Source organism: Hemiscyllium ocellatum, chromosome 10 (genome assembly GCF_020745735.1).
Source record: "Hemiscyllium ocellatum isolate sHemOce1 chromosome 10, sHemOce1.pat.X.cur, whole genome shotgun sequence".
NCBI lineage: Eukaryota > Metazoa > Chordata > Chondrichthyes > Orectolobiformes > Hemiscylliidae > Hemiscyllium > Hemiscyllium ocellatum.
The window spans coordinates 102,464,548-102,485,347 of NC_083410.1; the positions used below are offsets into that span (position 1 = coordinate 102,464,548).

General features: G+C 40.0%; 1 protein-coding gene across 2 annotated transcripts in view; it reads right to left on the reverse strand.

Moving 5' to 3' along the window:
• Nucleotides 1–202: 202 nt before the first annotated feature.
• fermt1 (FERM domain containing kindlin 1) overlaps nt 203–20,800 on the reverse strand; it is a 90,715-nt gene continuing 70,117 nt past the window's right edge. For both annotated transcript variants that reach the window (XM_060831075.1, XM_060831076.1), the window contains exons 9-15: nt 16,340–16,389; nt 14,013–14,137; nt 11,858–11,964; nt 8,477–8,698; nt 5,751–5,875; nt 2,629–2,770; nt 203–910 (exon numbers count right to left, since the gene is read on the reverse strand). In XM_060831075.1, coding sequence (XP_060687058.1) covers nt 737–910; nt 2,629–2,770; nt 5,751–5,875; nt 8,477–8,698; nt 11,858–11,964; nt 14,013–14,137; nt 16,340–16,389 — 945 coding nt within the window. In that variant the 3' untranslated portion in view covers nt 203–736. The remainder of the gene's footprint in view (nt 911–2,628; nt 2,771–5,750; nt 5,876–8,476; nt 8,699–11,857; nt 11,965–14,012; nt 14,138–16,339; nt 16,390–20,800) is intronic.

Below are 20,800 nucleotides of genomic sequence, written 5' to 3' on the forward strand. Positions count from 1 at the left end.
GTCATTCACGCTTTTGGGATTCGGGCTGTCTTGCCAGACTCCTGCCTTCAGAGATTGGCAGGAGTGTATCTGGTGTATAAAGAAACATTGATCTTGAGAATGGCTACAATGCTAACACCAAATGAGCAGACAGCTCTCTCATTTTGCTGCCAGACTAACAAAAACAAATACTTCCAAAAATACAGTTTGGACCAGCAGAGAATTACCAGGTGGAAATTTTATTCTCTTGTAGATCTGTCAACAATTGAATGTGGTCCATAAGGTTGCAAAATCCAAAAAGTATTTTTTAGTTAATATTTTCCAGTTATTAAAGATGATCAATGGGAAAGAGTACACTGTGGTTTCTCTGTGGCCTTTTATTTTTCACTTTTTCAGTAGCTTTTCCCATGCAGATAAGTACATTCTAAGGTTAATATAGAAATGATTAAATCATGACTGTTTCCTTGTTTAAGATAAAACAAATATTCAGAGCTCAATAAGTCCAATGACATTTACCCCAATGCTATATGTTAATATGCAGTATGCTTGAGTACTGTTACTGGTTGGGTGTCTTAAAACAAATTGGAACGTTTATACATAAAAAAAATACAATAATGCATGAATAGAATTTAATTTTCATTGTAGATAATTAATGCTGCTTGCTGCAAATAGCTTGGTTTTATAGTTACTTTTGGGTTGTTAGCAATAACTATCTAAGATAATGATGCTCCACGGTTCAGATTCTCTGTTGTTGTTGTTACTCTTGACCACCTGTAAGTCTATGGAATAGTTCTTCATCCAGGGTCTCATTTTGATCCTTGGAACGTGTGGACAGAAAAATATAGCCGCCAATGTATTCATGAACAATCTTGCAGTCTGCATTTAGACAGGTGAGTGCTATTGCCACACTTTGATCAAATTCAATTTCAACCTGAAAATAAAAATGACAGATTATTCACATACTTGAGATCAAGCTGCAATAATCCTTTAAAGATGCATTTTAAGAATATAAGTAGGTTCTGTAGCTCTCCAGCAGATGGCACTGTCTCCTAGAGTTAAGAATTTTGCAATAATTGCCTTCACTATGAGGAAATGTGGCTGCTCTTAGTTGTGGGTGGCACGGTGGCTCAGTGGTTAGCACTGCTACCTCACACAGCCACAGTCCCGAGTTCAATTCCTGACTCAGGCAACTTTCTCCAGGAACTCTGGTTTCCTCCCACAGTCCAAAAATGTGAGGTTAGGTGCCATGCTAAATTACCTGTAGTGTTAGGTGAAGGGGTAAATGTAGGGGAATAGGTCTGGATGGGTTGCACTTTGGCGGGTCAGTGTGGACTTGTTGGGCCGAAGGGCCTGTTTCCACACTGTAAGTAATCTAAAAAGAATCATAGATTCCCTATGGTGTGAAAGTAGGCTATTCCGCTCATCAAGTCCACACTGACCATCGAAGAGCATCCCAGACCTTATCCCTGTAATCCTGCATTTCCCTGGCCTAGCCACCTAGATACTATAAGCAATTTAGCATATTCTGCAAAAAAAGTGGAACTTTAATCCTCCACAGATTTGATTTAAAATAGTGTAAATTCAAGTTAAAGCATAAAATCAGAATGGAAACTGGGTTATGTAAAGATTGTATAATTAGGAATCTCACAGTCATTAAGTGAAAGGACACTTCGAAGAGTAACCCACCCGGACCCATTTTCCTCTGACTAATGCCCCTAACACTATGGGCAATTTAGTATGGCCAATTCACCTGACCTGCACATCTTTAGACTGTGGGAGGAAACCGAAGCACCCAGAGGAAACCCACGCAGACAATGTGCAAACTCTAAACGGTCACCTGAGGCTGGAATCGAACCTGGGACGCTGGTGCTGTGAGGCAGCAGTGCTAACCACTGAGCCACCACATTGCTTCTTAAGGATTTTGAATGGTTTCTTGAACTATTCAAATGTTTTATCAGACTGAGCCAATGCTGTTTCAAAATCATGCACATTTTTGTAGAACTTCAGAAATATCTGTAGTACTTAAAAGTTCTGAATTCTGTTTCTTAATGTCTACAAAAAAAATTACAATCTGCAAGTGTGATTTATCGCTAAATGTCATGCTGCAGTGAGAGTTATATTTTCAAATGTAAATTAAACAGATTTGCAGAGATAGCAGCTTGTGAGATGCTCTCGTTCCCTGAGTTTCAAGTACTTTCTAAAACTATCTTTTTTCAGGATGGTTCGATCAATGTTTGTTGCCCAACCCAAACTGCCCTTGCCTCCATTACTTTTTCTTTCCATTGACAGATTTAAAAGTGTAATTCATGAAGAGGCAGGCAGTAAACTATGTTGGATTTATATGGAAAACATGAACTTTTAAAATACATCTGTGTAAAAGATAGCTCAAAAAGACGACGGAGGAAGAGGACTACATACAAAATACTCTGTAATTTTGATCAGTTAAAACTCAAGATGTTTTTGTACAGAGTGAACAATAGAAAAAAAGAGTTCTGTTCTCCCAAAGCTCTTGTACATATTCTACTGCTTGGAGACAGAATAGTATCAATAACTTATTGATAGGTAGTCTTTGCACTGGTTTGTTCTGTAATAAATGAGGTGTCCTTTTATTTATGAAACTGCGAGATTATAGGGTAACTTGTAACTTGCCTGTCTGATTTCCCAGTTGACCTTCCATTGTTTAATGTTGCTGTATCTCCATGTTATGATAGGATCTCTCGTGGCCATATCTATTCTTATTAATCGGTTGTAGGAAACACCTAACAGTTCATCTTTCTTGGTTCCTCTGAATCTGTGAAAAGGTGATGTTGGAAACAGTTGAATTTAAATCAGAGCCACAGTTTTTGTTTTAAAACTCTAATATAAGTGACATTTTTAACAGCAGGAAGATAATAACAAACATAAAGACTCAGCAGTAAACCTCTTTCTTGGCAACAGATTGTCTAAATGTTTTGTTTTAAGGCATAACCCTGTTATTTGTGGATTGAGGATACATTACAATAGTACTCTGGAAGGAGTTCAACATTTAATGAGGCCAAAATGAGTAGATTTAGATAGGGATTATTGTTTGTGTATGGAAAGAATCGCATGGAATCCTGATTAACATCCGTCTCGCATGAGCTGAAATTTCCTTTCGCACAACATTGGAAAATCTGAAGGAATTCTTGCCAGTTTTCGCAAGTGCATGCCTGCTGCTGGACTTTGACGTCACCAGTTTGTCAGAAGCTGATTGGGCTGAAGCAGATGTGCATCTTCAATGTTTGTTGCCTGCTTCTAAATTAAATGTGGATTCAAAAATCACATTTTGTATTCTGTATAATCTGTACAAAGCAAATTTTCATGCAAAAAATTTGATTATTAGGTTCAACATGAATTATGTGCTCATACAGCATTGTGTTTTCCAGCTTTTTCTCTTCTAAAAGAATGCTTTCTGGAGAATCTACATAACGTCTGGTGCAAAGTGTGACACTAAAAAGGTAATTGCAAATACTTTGGATTACTACTTCTATTCACTGCAGACCTAACAGTTCAAATTTCTTATCAAATTAGGTCTAAGTAGGCTTTGTAAACTGTGCTTGTGTCAACACATAAGGAATTGGGAGGTCCTAAGTTTTTAACAAGGCTATTCTGAAACAATGAGAAATGAAGAGATGAATGATTTTCCTCATCTGATCTATCTTGTCATTATTTTAAAAAAGTACAATGACTTTGTTTTTGAAGCTTCATGTCAGTTCATCCGAATGTTTCATGCCAATCTTCTGCCCTGTTCCCCAACAATTACTTTTGACTGTATCTTTTAGTTTCTCCCAAGATTTGTTCTTTGTATCATTTTCCTGTTCTTTGCGCTTACGGTTATTTTCTCTTCCTGCCTCTCCACTGTCCAACATCCTGCAATTGTTGTCCTCACACTGTCCTCATTTTTCCATTTCAAGTGCTTCGAGGGGTCCAGGTGTATCATGAGTTGATTATTTTTGAAATCAGTTGTGAGAATTAAGTTTTAAAACAAAAACCACTCAAATGTTTTCACCATAGAGATTTATCACAGATGGTTTTGGAAATATTAATATAACTATGTAGAGATTTTTGTACACTTTCATGTTTGAACATCCATATAGTAATACAGTAGAGTTCCAGTACCTCATTATAGGGAGTTTAGGACTCCATAGTTAGTTAGTGCCCACAGTTCTTCCTGATGTGGAGATGCTCAGTTATAGTCCAACAGGTTTATTTAAGATCACAAGCTTTAGCCGTGCTGCTCCTTCGTCAGATGAAGTTCACCTTCACTCACCTGACGATGGAGCAGTATGCTGAAAGCTTATGTGTCATGTGACTTCTGACTACAGCTGTCCTCGTAGTGGGTTTCCAGTCACCTCAATTATAGCGAGGTAATAAGCAGAAACCATAGACTTTCTTCCAATCTTGTGGGTCTTTTAAAGGTCAGTGAAGATACTGGCTGACAGGTATATTGAGTATAGGAGTTGGGATTTGGTATGCTTTATTGGTCACAGTATTGAGTCTACAAGTTGGGAGGCCATGTTGCGGCTGTACAGATATTGGTTCGGCCACTTTTGCAATACTGCGTGCAATTCTGGTCTCCTTCTGATTGGAAGGATGTTGTGAAACTTGAAAGGGTTCAGAAAAGATTTACAAGGATGCTGCCAGGGTTGGAAGATTTGAGCTATAGGGAGAGGTTGAATAGGCTGGGGCTGTTTTCCCTGGAGCGTCAGAGGCTGAGGGGTGACCTTATAGAGGTTTATAAAATCATGACAGGCATGAATAGGGTAAATAGAGAAAGTCTCTTCCCTGGGGTGGGGGAGTCCAGAACTAGAGGGCAGAGGTTTGGGGTGAGAGGAGAAAGATGTAAAAGAGACCTGAGGGTGATCTGTGCATGGAATGAGCTGCCAGTGGAAGTGGTGGAGGCTAGCATATTTGCAATATCTAAAAGGTATCTGGATGGGTATATGAATAGGAAGGGTTTGAGGGATATGGGCAGGGTGCTGGCAGGTGCGACTAGATTGGGTTGGGATATCTGGTCAGCATGGACAAGTTGGACTGAATGGTCTGTTTCCATGCTGTGCATCTGACTCTAAGACTCTATGTTGTGTATCTCTGCATTCGTGGAAGATGGACTATTGACAGACAAACAATTCATAAGCAGTATATGAAGAGGAACAATTAAAGTATTGGACAATTTGGAGTAAAATATATAATTGAGGTGAATTGTCCACAGCGTACTAGAAATTTTAATAAATATATTTAAATTCATCTCCATGTTTTTAGAAATTATTTTGCTTAATTCATTGAAAAGCTTGCATCTTTAATTCATTTACCTTATTCTTAAATTGAACAGTTATTGTGAAGTAGGAAAACTATGTTTGTTTTAACATTTTTCCTGCATGAAAGTAATTTAATTTGTGAACATTTAAATCAAACTTTATTTCAACTATATTTGGATTTTGTAACTTTTTAAAAATGTTTTTGCCTCAACTACGTGTAGTTTTGTACAAATATGCAAACTTTAATAAAAGTGATTTATTCACTAATAAACAAAATTCACTGAATCACTGGGAATAATTCAGACTGATTAGTCACCAGTTCTCTCAGTGGTAATTGTATTTCTAGGAATACAACTTAAAAACAATTTTAGTGATTAAAGTATGTGTATCAAAATAAGAAAGCTTGCCTTTGAGTCATTTATATTTGAGTTTTAATGGGAATGTCAGTTTTCCCTGCCAATACAAACCAAAACAATATTCTTAGATGTCACTAACCTGACCAAAAAATAAGAAACTCCAAAGTCTGGCAGTAATTGCCAGGCTTGGATGAACCGCATCTTGGCTTCTACCAGGGTCATCTGGGCAACATTTTGATGCGCTTCCAGGATGCGTGTTGTCAACTGTAAACCAAATATCCAAGAGAGAATTTAATGTAGTACAGCTATTGCGACAAGTACAATTACTCCAATGTGCCCAAGCTTTTTCTTTGACGCATCACATATATATTGTGTGTTTTTGTGTGTGTGTGTATATGTACAGCTGCTCAATCCACTTGTGTATAGAAGTACAGACTTGAATACAACCTTGGAAGAACAGTGGGCAGACTGAAGAGCAAGTCATCACTCTGTCACTTGTTAGTGCTGTTGTGGGGAAAATCACCAGCTTTGGAGTCAGAGTCGGGGTTCAACCACAGAGTTTATTGTACAAGGAAATACCGGAGCTCCAGGGAGAGAGAGACACCAACAGCACAAGAGTCAGCTACGATTCTTCTCTCAACCTGGAGCACATGTCAAGATACTTTTATACATTTAGTGATATAAGAAGTCACTGATGAGGTTATTGTCTCTGAACGTACTTTGTTTGTTGTAAACATTATAGAATCGTTGATAGTTTTGATGCAATCATTGTCAGTTCCAGCGCAGCCTTTGTTAATTTCCGCGCCATCATTTTCAGTTTCAATGTCTGTGTGGAAATCCATTGCTCTAGTAATGGGCAGTAATCGTTCTTCCCTAAAAGGACGAATACTGCAGCCCTGGCTATTAGCACTTTGTATTGAGTCCGTATCAAACAGGTAGCATTTCTATCAAAGGTGTTGGCTGGACCCAGACACTTTGGGCAGTATACTCTACTCATGTATATTCCATCCCCCACCCGCCTTAAGCTAATCAACTAGGTTGTGAGTGCATTGTGCTAGCATTCTGGTGGCCCCAGGCAGTGTCTGTGTTTGCTCGGCTGTCTCTCTCTATATTTTGGTCCGGCGGCCATCTTATGTATCTGAGTGCCTCGTGTCACCCAGTTCCATGCCATCTCCCACTTCAGTGCCTACTTCACCACCCACAATAATTTAACAATTTACCATGGACAAGGAGTTGATCTTAATCTGAGGATAGAGAATAAAGTTATTTAGCATAAATAAGTTGTAGCAATTTGCTCTTTTGATTGTTCTCTTATTGATCCATTGCCAACTTTGCTCCTGGTAATCTAGACAACAATGCAAAAGTGAGAAAAGAGACAGGTGCACACACTTCTGTACCTTTTTTTTAACCAATACTATCAGAAACTAGTGTCAGGCTACAGAGAGGCTGATACCCATTCCAAACGATTAGACCTATGTAACACCTATAATCTCTTTGTGCTGTTCCTCCATGACTTTACAACATTTACTTTTTAAATCTGAGCATCATTCTGATTGAGTTAAAAATTCTGTAGTGCACTAGTGGAAGTACTGAGTGCAGCCATGGTAACAGGAAGTATTAATTGGCACGGAAGAAGCAGGAATGATCTAATGTATTCTATACATTATAATGGAATATATTGGACACTAATAAAATTCCCATGGCTAAGTCACAGATATGCTTTCTTTTTGTTCTTTTGGTCCTTTTTTTGCATCTTTTTCTCCCCTCACCTATTCTTCTTTTGTCTGTTGAAGGTGCCGAGGGTGATGGGTAGTGTTTTGCAACAATCTGGTCAGGTATATTTATTAATGATTTTTTGATGAGAGTACAGAGCATTGCATATCCAAGTTTGCAGGTGACTGTTAAGGTAGGAAGGGCATTAAGTACTGTGAATCAGTGTAGCAAAGTTATAAAGAGACGTGGTCAGATTAAATGAGTTGAAAGAACTTGGTAATTAGAATTCACAGTGGGCATATGTGTGCATACTTTGAACCCAGGCTGAATGGAATATTTCAAAATGCAAAGTAGAAACAGGATTTGGGTACACACAAGTACATAAATCATTAAACACAAGTGGACGGGAACCAAACATAATCAAAAAGGCTAACTGAAACTTGACATTTAATCTTAAGGGGCTGAGAAACAATAAGGGAGGAGTTGCATTGTAACAGATTCTAGCCTTAGTCATTACCTCATCTGGATTCTTGATCAAACGTGGACCCCACTTTTTGGGAAGAATATAATTAATAGTCTTGGAGAGGTGTAGGATAAAGACAGCGCGATGTTAAAAAAAATCTTAGCTTATAATTTCTTGGCTATAGAAGATTGGCAAGGGTTTGGGGGAGGAGTGGGGAAAATGAATGATCGTGTTGTTTGGAATGTTAAAATATGATAGGGGCAGAACAAGGAGACACAATCTTAAAATGAGAGTTCGGCCAATCAGGAACAAAATCAATAAGTACTTATTCCTCACATAGGGTGTCGCAGAAATATGGGATTCTCCTTCAAGTAGTCTGTTGGAGCTTTCAAGACAGATTTTTGTTATTATGAAATTGATGTCCTGATTGGTTAAGGTCTAACAATGGTATACTCCATACAGACGGTCACCTGACACTGGAACTGAACCTAGGAACCTGGTGCTGTGAGGCAGCAGTGCTAACCACTGAGCCCGTTTGCAGGCTGATTCTGAAATAAAAACTAATGTGAGCATTCAATCTTTTCATGTCAAATTTTATACATTATGAACCAAAGTATTTTCATTTCATCCCTAGTAATCTGATTCGCATGGGAAAGAAAACGTGAAATGTATCAGTCAGAAACCCATACCTGTTTAGTTTTTAACTTTTTCAAGTATTTTCGTGACACCAATGATTCTGGATTCACGTCCAGGGCATTTGAGTCCTGTATCACCTGAGGCACAGAATTCACGTTCTTCATCTTTAAGAAAGATTGAATGTCATGCACCTCTGTGGGGTATGAGCTGTCAGCCATAGTCTTCCCTTTTGAAGCCAGTTTGCAAGCAGCCATCCATTTAGCATATTGTGTTTCCTGCAGTCAACCATCAACGCTTGGTGTTAATAGAAAACCATTTAAAATAGCTAGAAACATAAAGTCAGCTTGGCTATCAAAACTAATGCAGAGCCAGGGCAAGACCATTCAGTTTGTCCATCTGACCCCCTGTTTTGGGGCTATGTCCATTAGCATCTCAATCCATTTTTATGTCCCTCAAGCTGATATGTAGATGGTCCTTGATAAATGAAGAATCTGCTCCTGTTGATTTTTACAATGTTTTTAGCAAGACTTCAACTGGATTCAAGGCACTAATTAGTACCATACCCAATGCACGCTAACATGAAGTAAAACAGCAAGGAAAAGTCAGTGATATTGTTGATTTTTATTATTTTTTAAAAAAAGTACCCAAGTTCCTTTATGGATGATACAATATCATTCCTTCCAATGCTGTCTAAATTTGGGCTATGTTAAGTAACCCTCTTGTTTACATTTTTTTAATAGCTCATAGGGAATTGGGATTGTTCCAGTGAACTCGAAGGTGGTTAAAGTAGTACCATTATTTAACAGGGCAGTGATTTGGAAATAGGAAACTATAGGTCTACGAGTTAGTTTGTTATTGGAAGTTGTTAGAAAGGACTATTGGAAATTGGAGTTTTCTGAAGCTGAATTCTTTTAGTGTTTCATATTAAGTGTTTCCTGGTAGCATGAAACCTCATTTAGCTGTTGCAGTAATAAGTAACCTTCTCCAAACAAATCCCTAGCATATGAAAACAAGGCAAAGGTTACACAAATCATCACTATTGAACTGTCATTGGAGATTTATTGGGCCCAGAGCATTGGGGGGAGGGAGGGAGAAAGGAGGAGAGGAGTGAGGGAGGGAGAAACAGAGGGAGATGGAGTTCAAGAGAATGAGCCACCGTCATCTTGAGAGAAAATCAGTTCCATCAAAGGCTAAGTGAAACCTGGGATGAACATACTCCAAATCCTAAGGTCCACTACCTTTGATACTCCGTTCTACAGATGGCTTCAGGATTGGTAAGACATATCCATCTGTCTCAGGTCATATATCCTTTGTCTAATTAAATAAAGCATTGCATCTGAACTATTGCTTCGGAACATATTTTGATAAACCCTCTGAAAATTCCTTACTAATGGTCAACTGCTTATATCAGGTAACTGTGATTGTGAACCCTGCAAAAGGACGACTTGAACATTGTGATACAGTGAGTATCATCAGACATTTCTGAAAAAGAAAGTTGTGCCTAACAAACTTGCTTGAGATTATTGAGAAAGTAGCTAAGGAGGTAAAATACTAACACTATTTACTTGGACTTTAGGAAAGTTTTGATAAGTTGTTGCTAACCTGAATTGGACAGCAAATTTAGTCGTGTTCCCTCAAGCAAGTAAATGGATATGTGTGGGGAGGTCAGTAATAGTAGTGGTGCTCTTTGGTGGGTCTATGTTGGGAATGCTGCACATCATTAATTGCATTAGTGACCAAGACAATGACACTGTAACTTCTTCCATATATTTGTAATGGGGAGACCTATGCTGGGGATGGAAGCCTAAATATGAAGTAAAGACTAAATCTAATAAAATATAATAGGAGAATGGGTATGCATCCTGCAAATGTCCCTTGACGTGGATAAATGTAACATTGTGCACATAGACAGGGCTAACATTATGCATGCATATTTTCTAACTCCCTGTTCAGTAATGTTATTACACATTTCTGGATTAAATGAGACTAAAACAAATGTGGGCGGCACGGTGGCACAGTGGTTAGCACTGCTGCCTCACAGCGCCTGAGACCCGGGTTCAATTCCTGACTCAGGCGACTGACTGTATGGAGTTTGCACGTTCTCCTCGTGTCTGCGTGGGTTTCCTCCGGGTGCTCCGGTTTCCTCCCACAGTCCAAAGATGTGCGGGTCAGGTGAATTGGCCATGCTAAATTGCCTGTAGTGTTAGGTAAGGGGTAAATGTAGGGGTGTGGGTGGGTTGCGCTTCGGCGGGTCGGTGTGGACTTGTTGGGCCGAAGGGCCTGTTTCCACACTGTAAGTAATCTAATCTAATCTAAAATCTATATAGACCACACAATTCGGTATATTGCTTCAATTATCCACAATCCTCTTATGAGAAATTTCCTGACTTAGTTTTGTTTTCTGATTGGATAGATTATGTAATGCTTTTTCCCTAGTTGATATAAACTGCTCATGCAGAATTAGTTTGATCACTTCAAAACTTTAATCACTTCAATCCTGTCTTCCCAAAGACCCACTTTGCTGACTGTCATGATGGCCAAGGGCTATTAAACTAGGGTTAAATCTAGTGACCTTACGTAAATCTTCCACAGATCATCTACATCACCACCCACAAAACTGAATGCAGTCCTAACTAAAATCTGAAACAAGGACAAAGTGGCTTGATTAGTTTTGATCTGAGTTGTATTTTGTGTAATTCTGAGGCCCCTTTGAATAGAACTTCAATTCTATCATGCACAGTATGTGGATACATGGTCAGAGCTGTTGTGGTGCAGTGGCAATGTCCCTATCTCTGAACAGTGTCTTTCTAGATTTGTCATCCCAAATCATTAGAATCCCTACAGATGTGGAAACAGACCCCTTAAGTCTACACCGACTCTCCAAAGAGCATCCCACCCAGACCCTATCCCTGTAATCCTGACATTTCCCATGGCTAACTCACCAAACCTACACATCCCTGGACACTCTGAGCAATTTAGTATTGCCAATTCACCTAACCTGCACATCTTTGGACTGTGGGAGGAAACCGGAGCACCCGGAGGAAACCCACGCAGACACTGGGAGAATGTGCAAACTCCACACAATCAGTCGCCTGAGGGTAGAATCGAACCTGGATCCCTGGCACTGTGAGGCATCAGTGCTAATCACTGTGCCACCGTGCTGCCCCCTGTGCCACCGTGCTGCCCCTTGGTGAGGTTCTTATTAAAACAAAGAGTTATATTGTGAAGTATGCTAATAAACCAAGTCATTTAATCACTCCAAATTAGAATCTTGCTTGACCAAGGCCAGCTAATTCCCAAATCCTTCTCAAAATCTGAGTGATAATTCCCTGTCGTTGCCATTGAGTGCTGAGAAATGTTTTCACATGCACCAAAGCAAAACCTCGCTAGTGTTAATTCCTGTGAATCTATAAAACTTACAGTAGAAGACTTACATTGTGACATTTTATGTATACTTCATTCATGCCATCAGCCACAGGAATCAGCAACTTGATCCCAAATTTCTGTCCTGCTACGTTCACATCTGGCATAACTTCACATCCTGTATTAGGCAAAGTTTCAAGGAAAATAGTTAAGTGAGACTTGAAATGTGACAGATAAATTGAATAAAGGGTTTTCAAGTATATTTGTGTGTGTTTTGGGAGCATGTGTATTAAAGCCTGTGGTGTTTTTGGATTCACTCTTAACCCCAGACTAATCCCTTACATTCTGAGATACTGCGGCGTTACACATTTTGTAAATTACCGCTCTTATTAAAGACAAACTGGTACTGATATAGGTAACAAAGCAGCTTTCTTATTAGGGAGGTTTTTTTTTGTGTGAAATCGGTCCTCCACAGATGGAAAATTGTCGGTTCTGGGTATCCCAGTAACTCCCGATGGGCAACGCGTATTGCCTGCAGCAGAAAATTAACCCCAATTTCTCCGGAGGAAATTCATTTAGTTTTTAGCACGCTCTAAATGGTATTTTTTTTGAAGATACTGTGTGGGAACCACGGTGATGAGGCTTCCAAAGAGATCTGAGAAGTTGGTGGATCGTGGGGGAGCAGCAATGACGATGTAAAGCATTTTGGGAGGTGCTGAGGTCCAGAATACTGCCATACAAATGCAATCTTCTTTACTTCAGTGAAACCTGATTAGCAGACTAAGTTAGCCTTATAAACCATGCTACAATTCTCTTGGTGTTCTGCCAAACCAAGCTCCTCTACCCCACAATACATACTGTTTTCTGAATCTCTCCCTCCATTTTTGAAGCCATCTTAAGCCAAATTTATAAGATCATTTTCAATGTTGAGTATTAGAATTTTTTTTTCTTTCTTCTCAGAAGCTCAGTTTCATCCAAATGTTATTTGCTAATGTAGAGGTAGACAAAGTGTATATTATACAAGTCACAATTTTCTGTAATTTTTCCAGTAGATTCCTATTCTCATCTTCCGATTTAGAATTACTTCATCCAACTTTAAGATTCAATTATTTAATAAGTCAGAATCTTAGTTGATTATGCAGAGAGACATTATATTTAATATTCACATTTATGCAAAAAGTTATTTCCTTTTGCGTTCTAAAGTTTAATTAAAATTGTTGATAAACAGCATATTATTTGAGAGTTCCATGAACAAATTTGATCATATTGAGGTGTGTGTTTTAAATATTTTTGTCAAATTTCTAGGTACCTGATAAATGAGGCATCATAACAACGACACCTGTGCAACCTATGACATACAGCAGAACAGGGTAATATGGTGGAATACAATTACTAGTGTCTGGCAAATCAGTGAAGCCTACAATTGTGACTGCATAGCTAAAACACAATTTGCAGAGGGATCCTAATACAGATATGCACTTTGTACTGCGTACTGTTTCTTACATAATGGAGTTTATTATTTTGTAGAAAGTCACGGTTACGTTTGAATTTGAATGCAAAAAATGTGGGAAATGGTGTACAGACCTAAGGGAAGGTTGTTTTTACATGTATGCCAGCCCTCTAAGCTGGGGGGGTATCTAAATCGGAGTGGGAGATGGAGGGGTTAAAGGAATTTATATATGGAAAGTGGAAATATTGCCAAATGGATGGAAAACCCCCAATTGTTTCAGTTCAATGTTTTTGGTCTAATTATTTTTCATTGTAGCTTTCATTATTCAAAAATAAGTTACCTCGTCAATTTGATATTGAATCAGAGTAAATTTTGTTTTTATTCGTTCATGGGATGTTGGTGCTACTGGCAGGGTGATCATTTATTATCCATCTGAGGGGAGTTCAGTGTCAACCACATTGCTGTGGGTCTGGAGTCACATGTCAGCTAGACCAGGTAAGGACAGCAGCTTTCCTTCCCTGAAAGGCATTAGTGAACAAAATGGGTTCTTAATGATAATTAATACTGCTTACAAGGTCTCCATTAGGCTAGCTTTTCACTCCAGAATTTTATAAGTTCAAATTTCACTACCTGTAATGATGGGATTCCAACTACCACAATGCCACTATCATCTTGTTAAAATATTAGATTTGTAACTTAAGTTTTGGAATTTAGAACACGTTACCTGGCTTTTTAAGTGATGTTTAATCTGCAGAAACTTGAACTCTGTTTCTTACCTCTCAGGTTTAATTTTTCAATTGGTTCTCCTTGAGATGCTTCCTTATTCTTGAAGTATGATAAGCAGGTATCTTTAAAAATAAAGTAGTATTGCTTGTAGGCTTTCAGCGTCAGTTTTCTGGGTCTGAAATGCGAAACATATTTTGAGGTCTACATTCAAAAAAAGTTTAAATTGCTCAGAGTCGTTCTTTCAGTTTGAAAGCAGTCAGATAGCAGCGAAACAGATCCTTCAGTCCAACTCGTCCATGCAGACCAAGTTTCCCAACTATTCCCACTTGCCTGTGTTTGGCCCGTATCTCTCTCGAACCTTTCCTATTCACGTAGCTATCCAAGTGGTTTTTTTTTAAATGCTGTAACTGTACCTGCATCTACCACTTCCTCTGGCAGTTCATTCCACATACAAAACACCCTTTCTGTGTGAAAAAGTTGCCCCTCAGATCTTCAATCTTTCTCCACTCACCTTAAATCTATGCCACCTAGGTTTGACCTCTCCCCACCCGAGGGAAGTTTACTTGCAATTAATCCTCTTTAATACAATAATGTCGTTTTTGTGGATGATGAAGATCTGAAACAAAAACAGAAACTTCTGGAGAAACTCAGCAGGTCTGGCAATGGAGAGAAAGCAGACTTAGCTTTTAGGGTCCAGTGAACCTTCTTTAGGAGCATTCTGAAGAACTTGAAACATTAACTCTCTTTCTCTCCACAGATGCTGCTGGACCTGCTGAGTTTCTCTTGCAATTTCTGTTTTTGTATTGTAACTCCATATTTGGTGAGTTTAATTCTGAAACAAGCTTTCACATGGTGGAGTGCCACTCCAGCATCTGTGAAACAAAACTCAGAAATCAATTCATTTCAAGTTAAATATTGCAATATATCTATTCAAATGGGTCTACCTCTTGCATGTAGGACCTCATAGTCATGGATACATTTTCTCCTTAGATATTCAAAATATCTCTATTCTTATATGGTAGCAAATACAAAGATCTGAACCAAGAACAGAAATTGCTGAAGAAACTCAGCAGGTCTGGCAGCATCTGTGGGAAGAAAGCAGAATTAAGGTTTCAAGCTCAATGCCTCGTTATCTGTTCTGATGAAGAGTGACTGGATTAGAAATGTTAACTCTATCTTCCCAAAATAATTTTACTTCTGGAAAACAAACGCTGTCAAGAAAACCATCCGGTTGAGATTACCGGGAACAAAGTCCACAATAAGAGAAAACCTTGTATGCAAGACCAGTTCCAATTGATGGTACTGTCAGATGGGATCAGCTTCTGAAAATAAAAGCTGAATGGTCATACTGCCACATGAAGGAACTTCCAGCCCTCTATTTTTGGGGGCCTGCACCACGTCTACTCAGGCTGTAGTGCAAGGGAGAAACAGAACCTCAATGCTGAGGTTGAGGCCAGGCAGACCCATTGGCAGTGGTATCACAGGCCATGGAATGCCTATCAAGGTGAGCTCCATTCTGGAATGGCCACTAGGGTTTACCTGGTAATGTCACAAGCAAAACATCAACGGGCAGTGGCCTTGAATTCAGTTCTCGAGCGGCTCAGACATAGAGGCTCCCAGCACAGGAAGAGGCCCTTCAGCCCATTAAGTCTGCACATCGAAGATGAGCACCTAGCCATTCCAATCCCATTTTCCAGCGCTTTGTCCGTAGCCTTGTTTGCCTTGGCATCCCATGTGCACATACATCTAAATACTGGTGAGTGCCCCTACCAAACGGCCATGCCAGTAAGCTTTCTATTGCTGGCAAGAAGATGGAGCTCACCCCCATATCGTTAGTCCTTCAGCCTCTTAACTATCTCTAGGGGGCCGGGAAAATTAAAAACATACATCGTTCTTCCAACATTAGTCACGTATGAAAGCCACTATCATTCTTTCAACCATCCTGTCGTTCTCCCCCTCTCTCTCTCTTCCCGTCTATCCGCTCACTCCTTCCCAACCACCCAGCCCATGGCTTCACCTTTTCCTAGCTATTATCAGTCCTTAGGAAGGGTCACTAGATTCAAAATGTAATCTCTGCTTTCTCTGTATGGATACTGGTGGACCTGCTGAGTTTCTCCAGCAATTTATTTTTGGTTTAGATGTCCACCATCCAGTTCTGTTTTATTTTAATGTATGAAAACTACATATCAATATAAGACCTAATAATGCTTAATTAATTGTTTATATGCTGAAAACAACCCTCTATAAGTGTCTTAAACCATTCCTTAAAATTAATTGGAATTCATACAAAACACTGATTTTTATTGGGGATAACATACAGCGGAACTAACATTACAGAAATATAGTGACACTATAATTCAAGAATTCCTTTACTAACCTGAAGATGTTTAGGTAATCTGCTAATTTTGGGATGTCCGTGATGTCCTCCTAGAGGAAAAAAAAGAGCAAGTAATCTGTCATAATATGAATCTCAATAACTTTTACATTTTTGGAGAAAGAGAAAATGCTAAAAACAGAAACAGTGGTTCTGTCAAAAAGCCGAGGAGCATGGACGCTGGAAGTCTGAACGATAAAGAGAAGCTGCTGGAAATATCTAGCAGAGAGAGACTGAGTTAAACATTTCAGGTTGATGGTCTTTCCAATCGTAAGAGTTGAAAGGTCACTGACCTGAAACATTATCTCTTGTTTAGCCCTTAACAATGACTGTATTTGATTCAATACAGAATTATTTGGAACATGCATTCAATTCTGGTCTCCCAGCTATAGGAAAGATGTTGGGAAATGTGAAAGGTTCACAAGGAAGTTGCTGGCATTGAAGGGTTTGAGCTATAGGGAGAGGCTGAACAGGCTGGGACTATCCTTGAAGTTTATAAAATCATGAGGGGGAATAGTGAATAGAGTCATAGAGATGTACAGCATAGATATAGACCCTTCAGTCCAACTCGTCCATGCCGACCAGATATCCTAACCTATTCTAGTTCCATTTGCCAGCACTTGGCCCATATCCCTCTTAAACCCTTCCTATTCATATACCCATCCAGAGGCCTTTCAAATGGAATAATTATACCAGCCTCCACCACTTCCTATGACAATTCATTTCAGACACACACCACCCTTTGTGAAAATGTTGTCCCTTAGTTCCCTTTTAAGTCTTTCCCCTTTTACCCTAAACCTATGCCATCTAGTTCTGGACTCCCCACCCCAGGAAAAATACCTTGTCTGTTTATTCAATCCATGCCCCTTATTTTTTTTATAAACTCTATAAGGTTGCCCCTCAGCTTCCAATGCTCCAGGATAAACAGCTCCAACCTATTCAGCCTCTCTCTATCGCTCAAATCCTCCAACCTGGCACCATCCTTGTACGTCTTTTCTGAACCCTTTCGCGTTTCACAACATCCTTCCAATAGGAAGGAGACCAGAATTGCACTTTCCCAGGGAAGGTGGGTCTAAAACTAGAGGGCATAAGTTTAAAGTAAGAGGAGAAAGATTTAAAAGAGACCGAAGACCTAACATTTTTATGCAGAGGCTGGTGTGTGTGTGGAATGAGTTGCCAGAGGAAGTGGTAGATGTGGGTACAGTTACAGTTTTTAACAGGAATCTGGATGCATACATAAATAGGAAGGGTTTAGAGGGATGTTGGTCAAATGGGAATGGATTGATTTAGGATATCTGGGGAGGATGGGCAAGTTGAACCGAAGAGTCTGTTTGGTCTGTTTCAGTGCTGTACAAGCCTGCATCAGCCCTCCTCAGCATCCCACTCAGATTCAGACCCCCAGTCTATTCCTGTAAACCCATACGGCAATTCCACCTGTGCTGCACATCCCTGGAGACAATGGGCAATTTAGCATGGCCAATCCATCTAACCTACGCATCTTTGGATTGTGGCAGGAAACTGGAGCACCGGAAGGAAATCCACACAAACGCAGGCAGATCATCACCTGAGAATGAAATCAAACCCTGGTCCCTGGCACTGAGGGGTAGCATGTGCTAACCACTCAGCCACCATGCTGCCCCACAAATATAGATAGATTAATTTCTTTAATTGTTCAGTAAAATAACAGCTGCAATTTTCCAGGGAATTTAGCAGGGCGTGGCTGTGGGCTCTGTTGTTGGAAACACCACATATTTGTTAAGTGACCACACTTCAAAAAGCTGCCTCATTGATTACAAACATCTTTGGGACGTTCTAAGCTTGTGAAAAGTGCTATGTAAATGAGAGTGTCTCTTTCTTAACATATACATCCTTGAACAGTATGAGCAATTTTAGTATTGCCAATCGACCTGACCTGACCTGCACATCTTTGGACTGTGGGAGGATACCAGAGCACCTGAAGGAAACCCGCACAGACACGGGGAGGATGTGCAAACTCCACACAGACAGTCACCCGAGGTTGGAATCAAGCCCAGTTCCCTGGCACTGTGAGGCAGCAATACTAACTACTGAGCCACCGTGCCGCCCCAATTACTCATCTTGGGTAAGAGCAAATGTAAGAAAAAGTCACAGTTGAAGACCACTGTAATACACTGAATAGCAGCAAGGCCCTGAGAGTCACAACGCAGCCTTGATACCATGGGCAACATTAGAGTAGTTCTGAAGAAGGGTCACTGAATTCAAAACGTTAATTCTGCTTTCTCTCCACAGATGCTATCAGACCTTAGGTTCAAGAGTAGCAAAAGTCTGATAGAATAAGAGTATTTAAAACTGACCTGCAAATGTGTGAGAAATCTTTGACGTGAAATACACCTTCCGGACCAAATATTAAGTTCAACACCTTCAGACTGTGGTGTCACTCCCATTCCTTCCCTTTCTTTAAGCTTTATTTGTTACATTCTCTGTCACCCCACGTCCTCTCTTCCCCCCCCTCCAGTGGGACTGCCGATCAGAGCCGAGAGTGTGGTGCTGGAAAAGCACAGCAGGGAAGGCAGCATCCGGGGAGCAGGAGCGTCGACCTTCTGGGCATAAGCCCTTCATCAGGAATGGTGTTCTTTCCGGTCTGGCAGTTAGACACACTGTTGTTCTGCCATTCTCACATTCCGATCACTTATCTACACCCTTTCTCCTCAGCACTCCACACCCCATCTGTTGCATAAATGCTACCCCCCCACCACATTTCACATTTGCTCTGAAGAGTCACCTAGGCTCAAAACTTTACCTTGTTCCTTCTCTCCAAGAATTCTGCCTGACCCGCTGTGTTTTCCAGCACTACTTGTTTTCAGTACAGATTCCAGCATCTGCAGTAATTTGCTCCGAAATACAAAACTGATTCAGGTGCCCAGATTCAAACCTAACAATCATTATCAGATAAGCTGAACTATGTTGAATGGTCATGGCTTTTGCTAGAATTGATCTTGAACCATTACTCAAATTACTGCGAAGCAACGTTCAAAGCATATTAACATGGTTAGAATTTGGAATAATGGTAAAAAGACAATAACAATCCATAAATTGGTAAAGCATCATTTAGAATTGTTTAGATAAGATGGATTCTCAGGGGAACGCAGTACAAACAGCCAAGTTTCTGGTATTGAGACTGGCTCTAATACAATGAGGGGTACATCGGGTTCCAAGAGGTTGATTTGTATTAGGGGACTCCATTGTCCGAGGTACAGACAGACGTTTCTATGGCCAGCAGCAAAAAAACTGGAATGATGTGTTGCTTCCCCGGTGCCAGGATCAAGGATGTGTCGGAGAGGGGGCCAGCAGGAGGTCATTGTCCACATTGGAACCAACAATATAGGAAGGGAAAAGGTTGAAATTCTGAAGGGAGGTTACAGAGATTTAAGCAGGAATTTGAAAAGGAGGTCCTTGAGAGTAGTAATATCTGGAATACTCCCAGTGCTATTAGCTAGTGAGGGCAGGAATGGGAGGATAGAACAGATGAATGGCTGAGGAGCTCGTGTATGGGAGAAGGATTCACATTTTTGGATCATTGGAATCTCTTTTGGGGTAGAAGTGACCTCTACAAGACGGACGGATTGTACCAAAATTGGAAGGGGACTAATATACTGGCAGGGAAATTTGCTAGAGCTGCTCGGGAGGATTTAAACTAGTAAGATGGAGGGTAGGACCCAGGGAGATAGTGAGGAAAGAAATCAATCTGAAACTGGTACAGTTGAGAACAGAAGCGAGTCAAACAGTCAGGGCAGGCAGAGAACAAGGTAGGACTGATAAATTAAACTTCATTTATTTCAATGCAAGATGCCGAACAGGGAAGGCAGATGAACTCAGGGCATGGTTAGGAACATGGGACTGGGATATCATAGCAATTACAGAAACATGGCTCAGGGATACACAGGATTGGCAGCTTAATGTTCCAGGATACAAATGCTACAGGAAGGACAGAAAGGGAGGCAAGAGAGATGGGGAAATAGCGTTTTTGATAAGGGATAACATTACAGCTGTGCTGAGGGAGGATATTCCCGGAAATACATCCAGGGAAGTTATTTGGGTGGAACTGAGAAATATGAAAGTGATGATCACCTTTTTGGGATTGTATTGTAGACCCCCTAATAGTCAGAGGGAAATTGAACACAAATTTGCATGGAGATTTCAGTTATCTGCAAGAATAATAGGGTGATTATGGTAGGGAATTTTAACTTTCCAAACATAGACTGGTATTGCCATAGTGCTACGGGTTTAGATGGAGAGGAATTTGTAAAGTGTGTACAAGAAAATTTTCTGATTCAGTATGTGGATGTACCTACTTGAGAAGGTGCAAAACTTGACCTACTCTTGGGAAATAAGACAGGTGTCTGTCGGGGAGCATTTTTGGGCCAGCGACCATAACTCTATTAGATTTAAAATAGTGATGGAAAAAGATAAACCAGATCTAAAAGT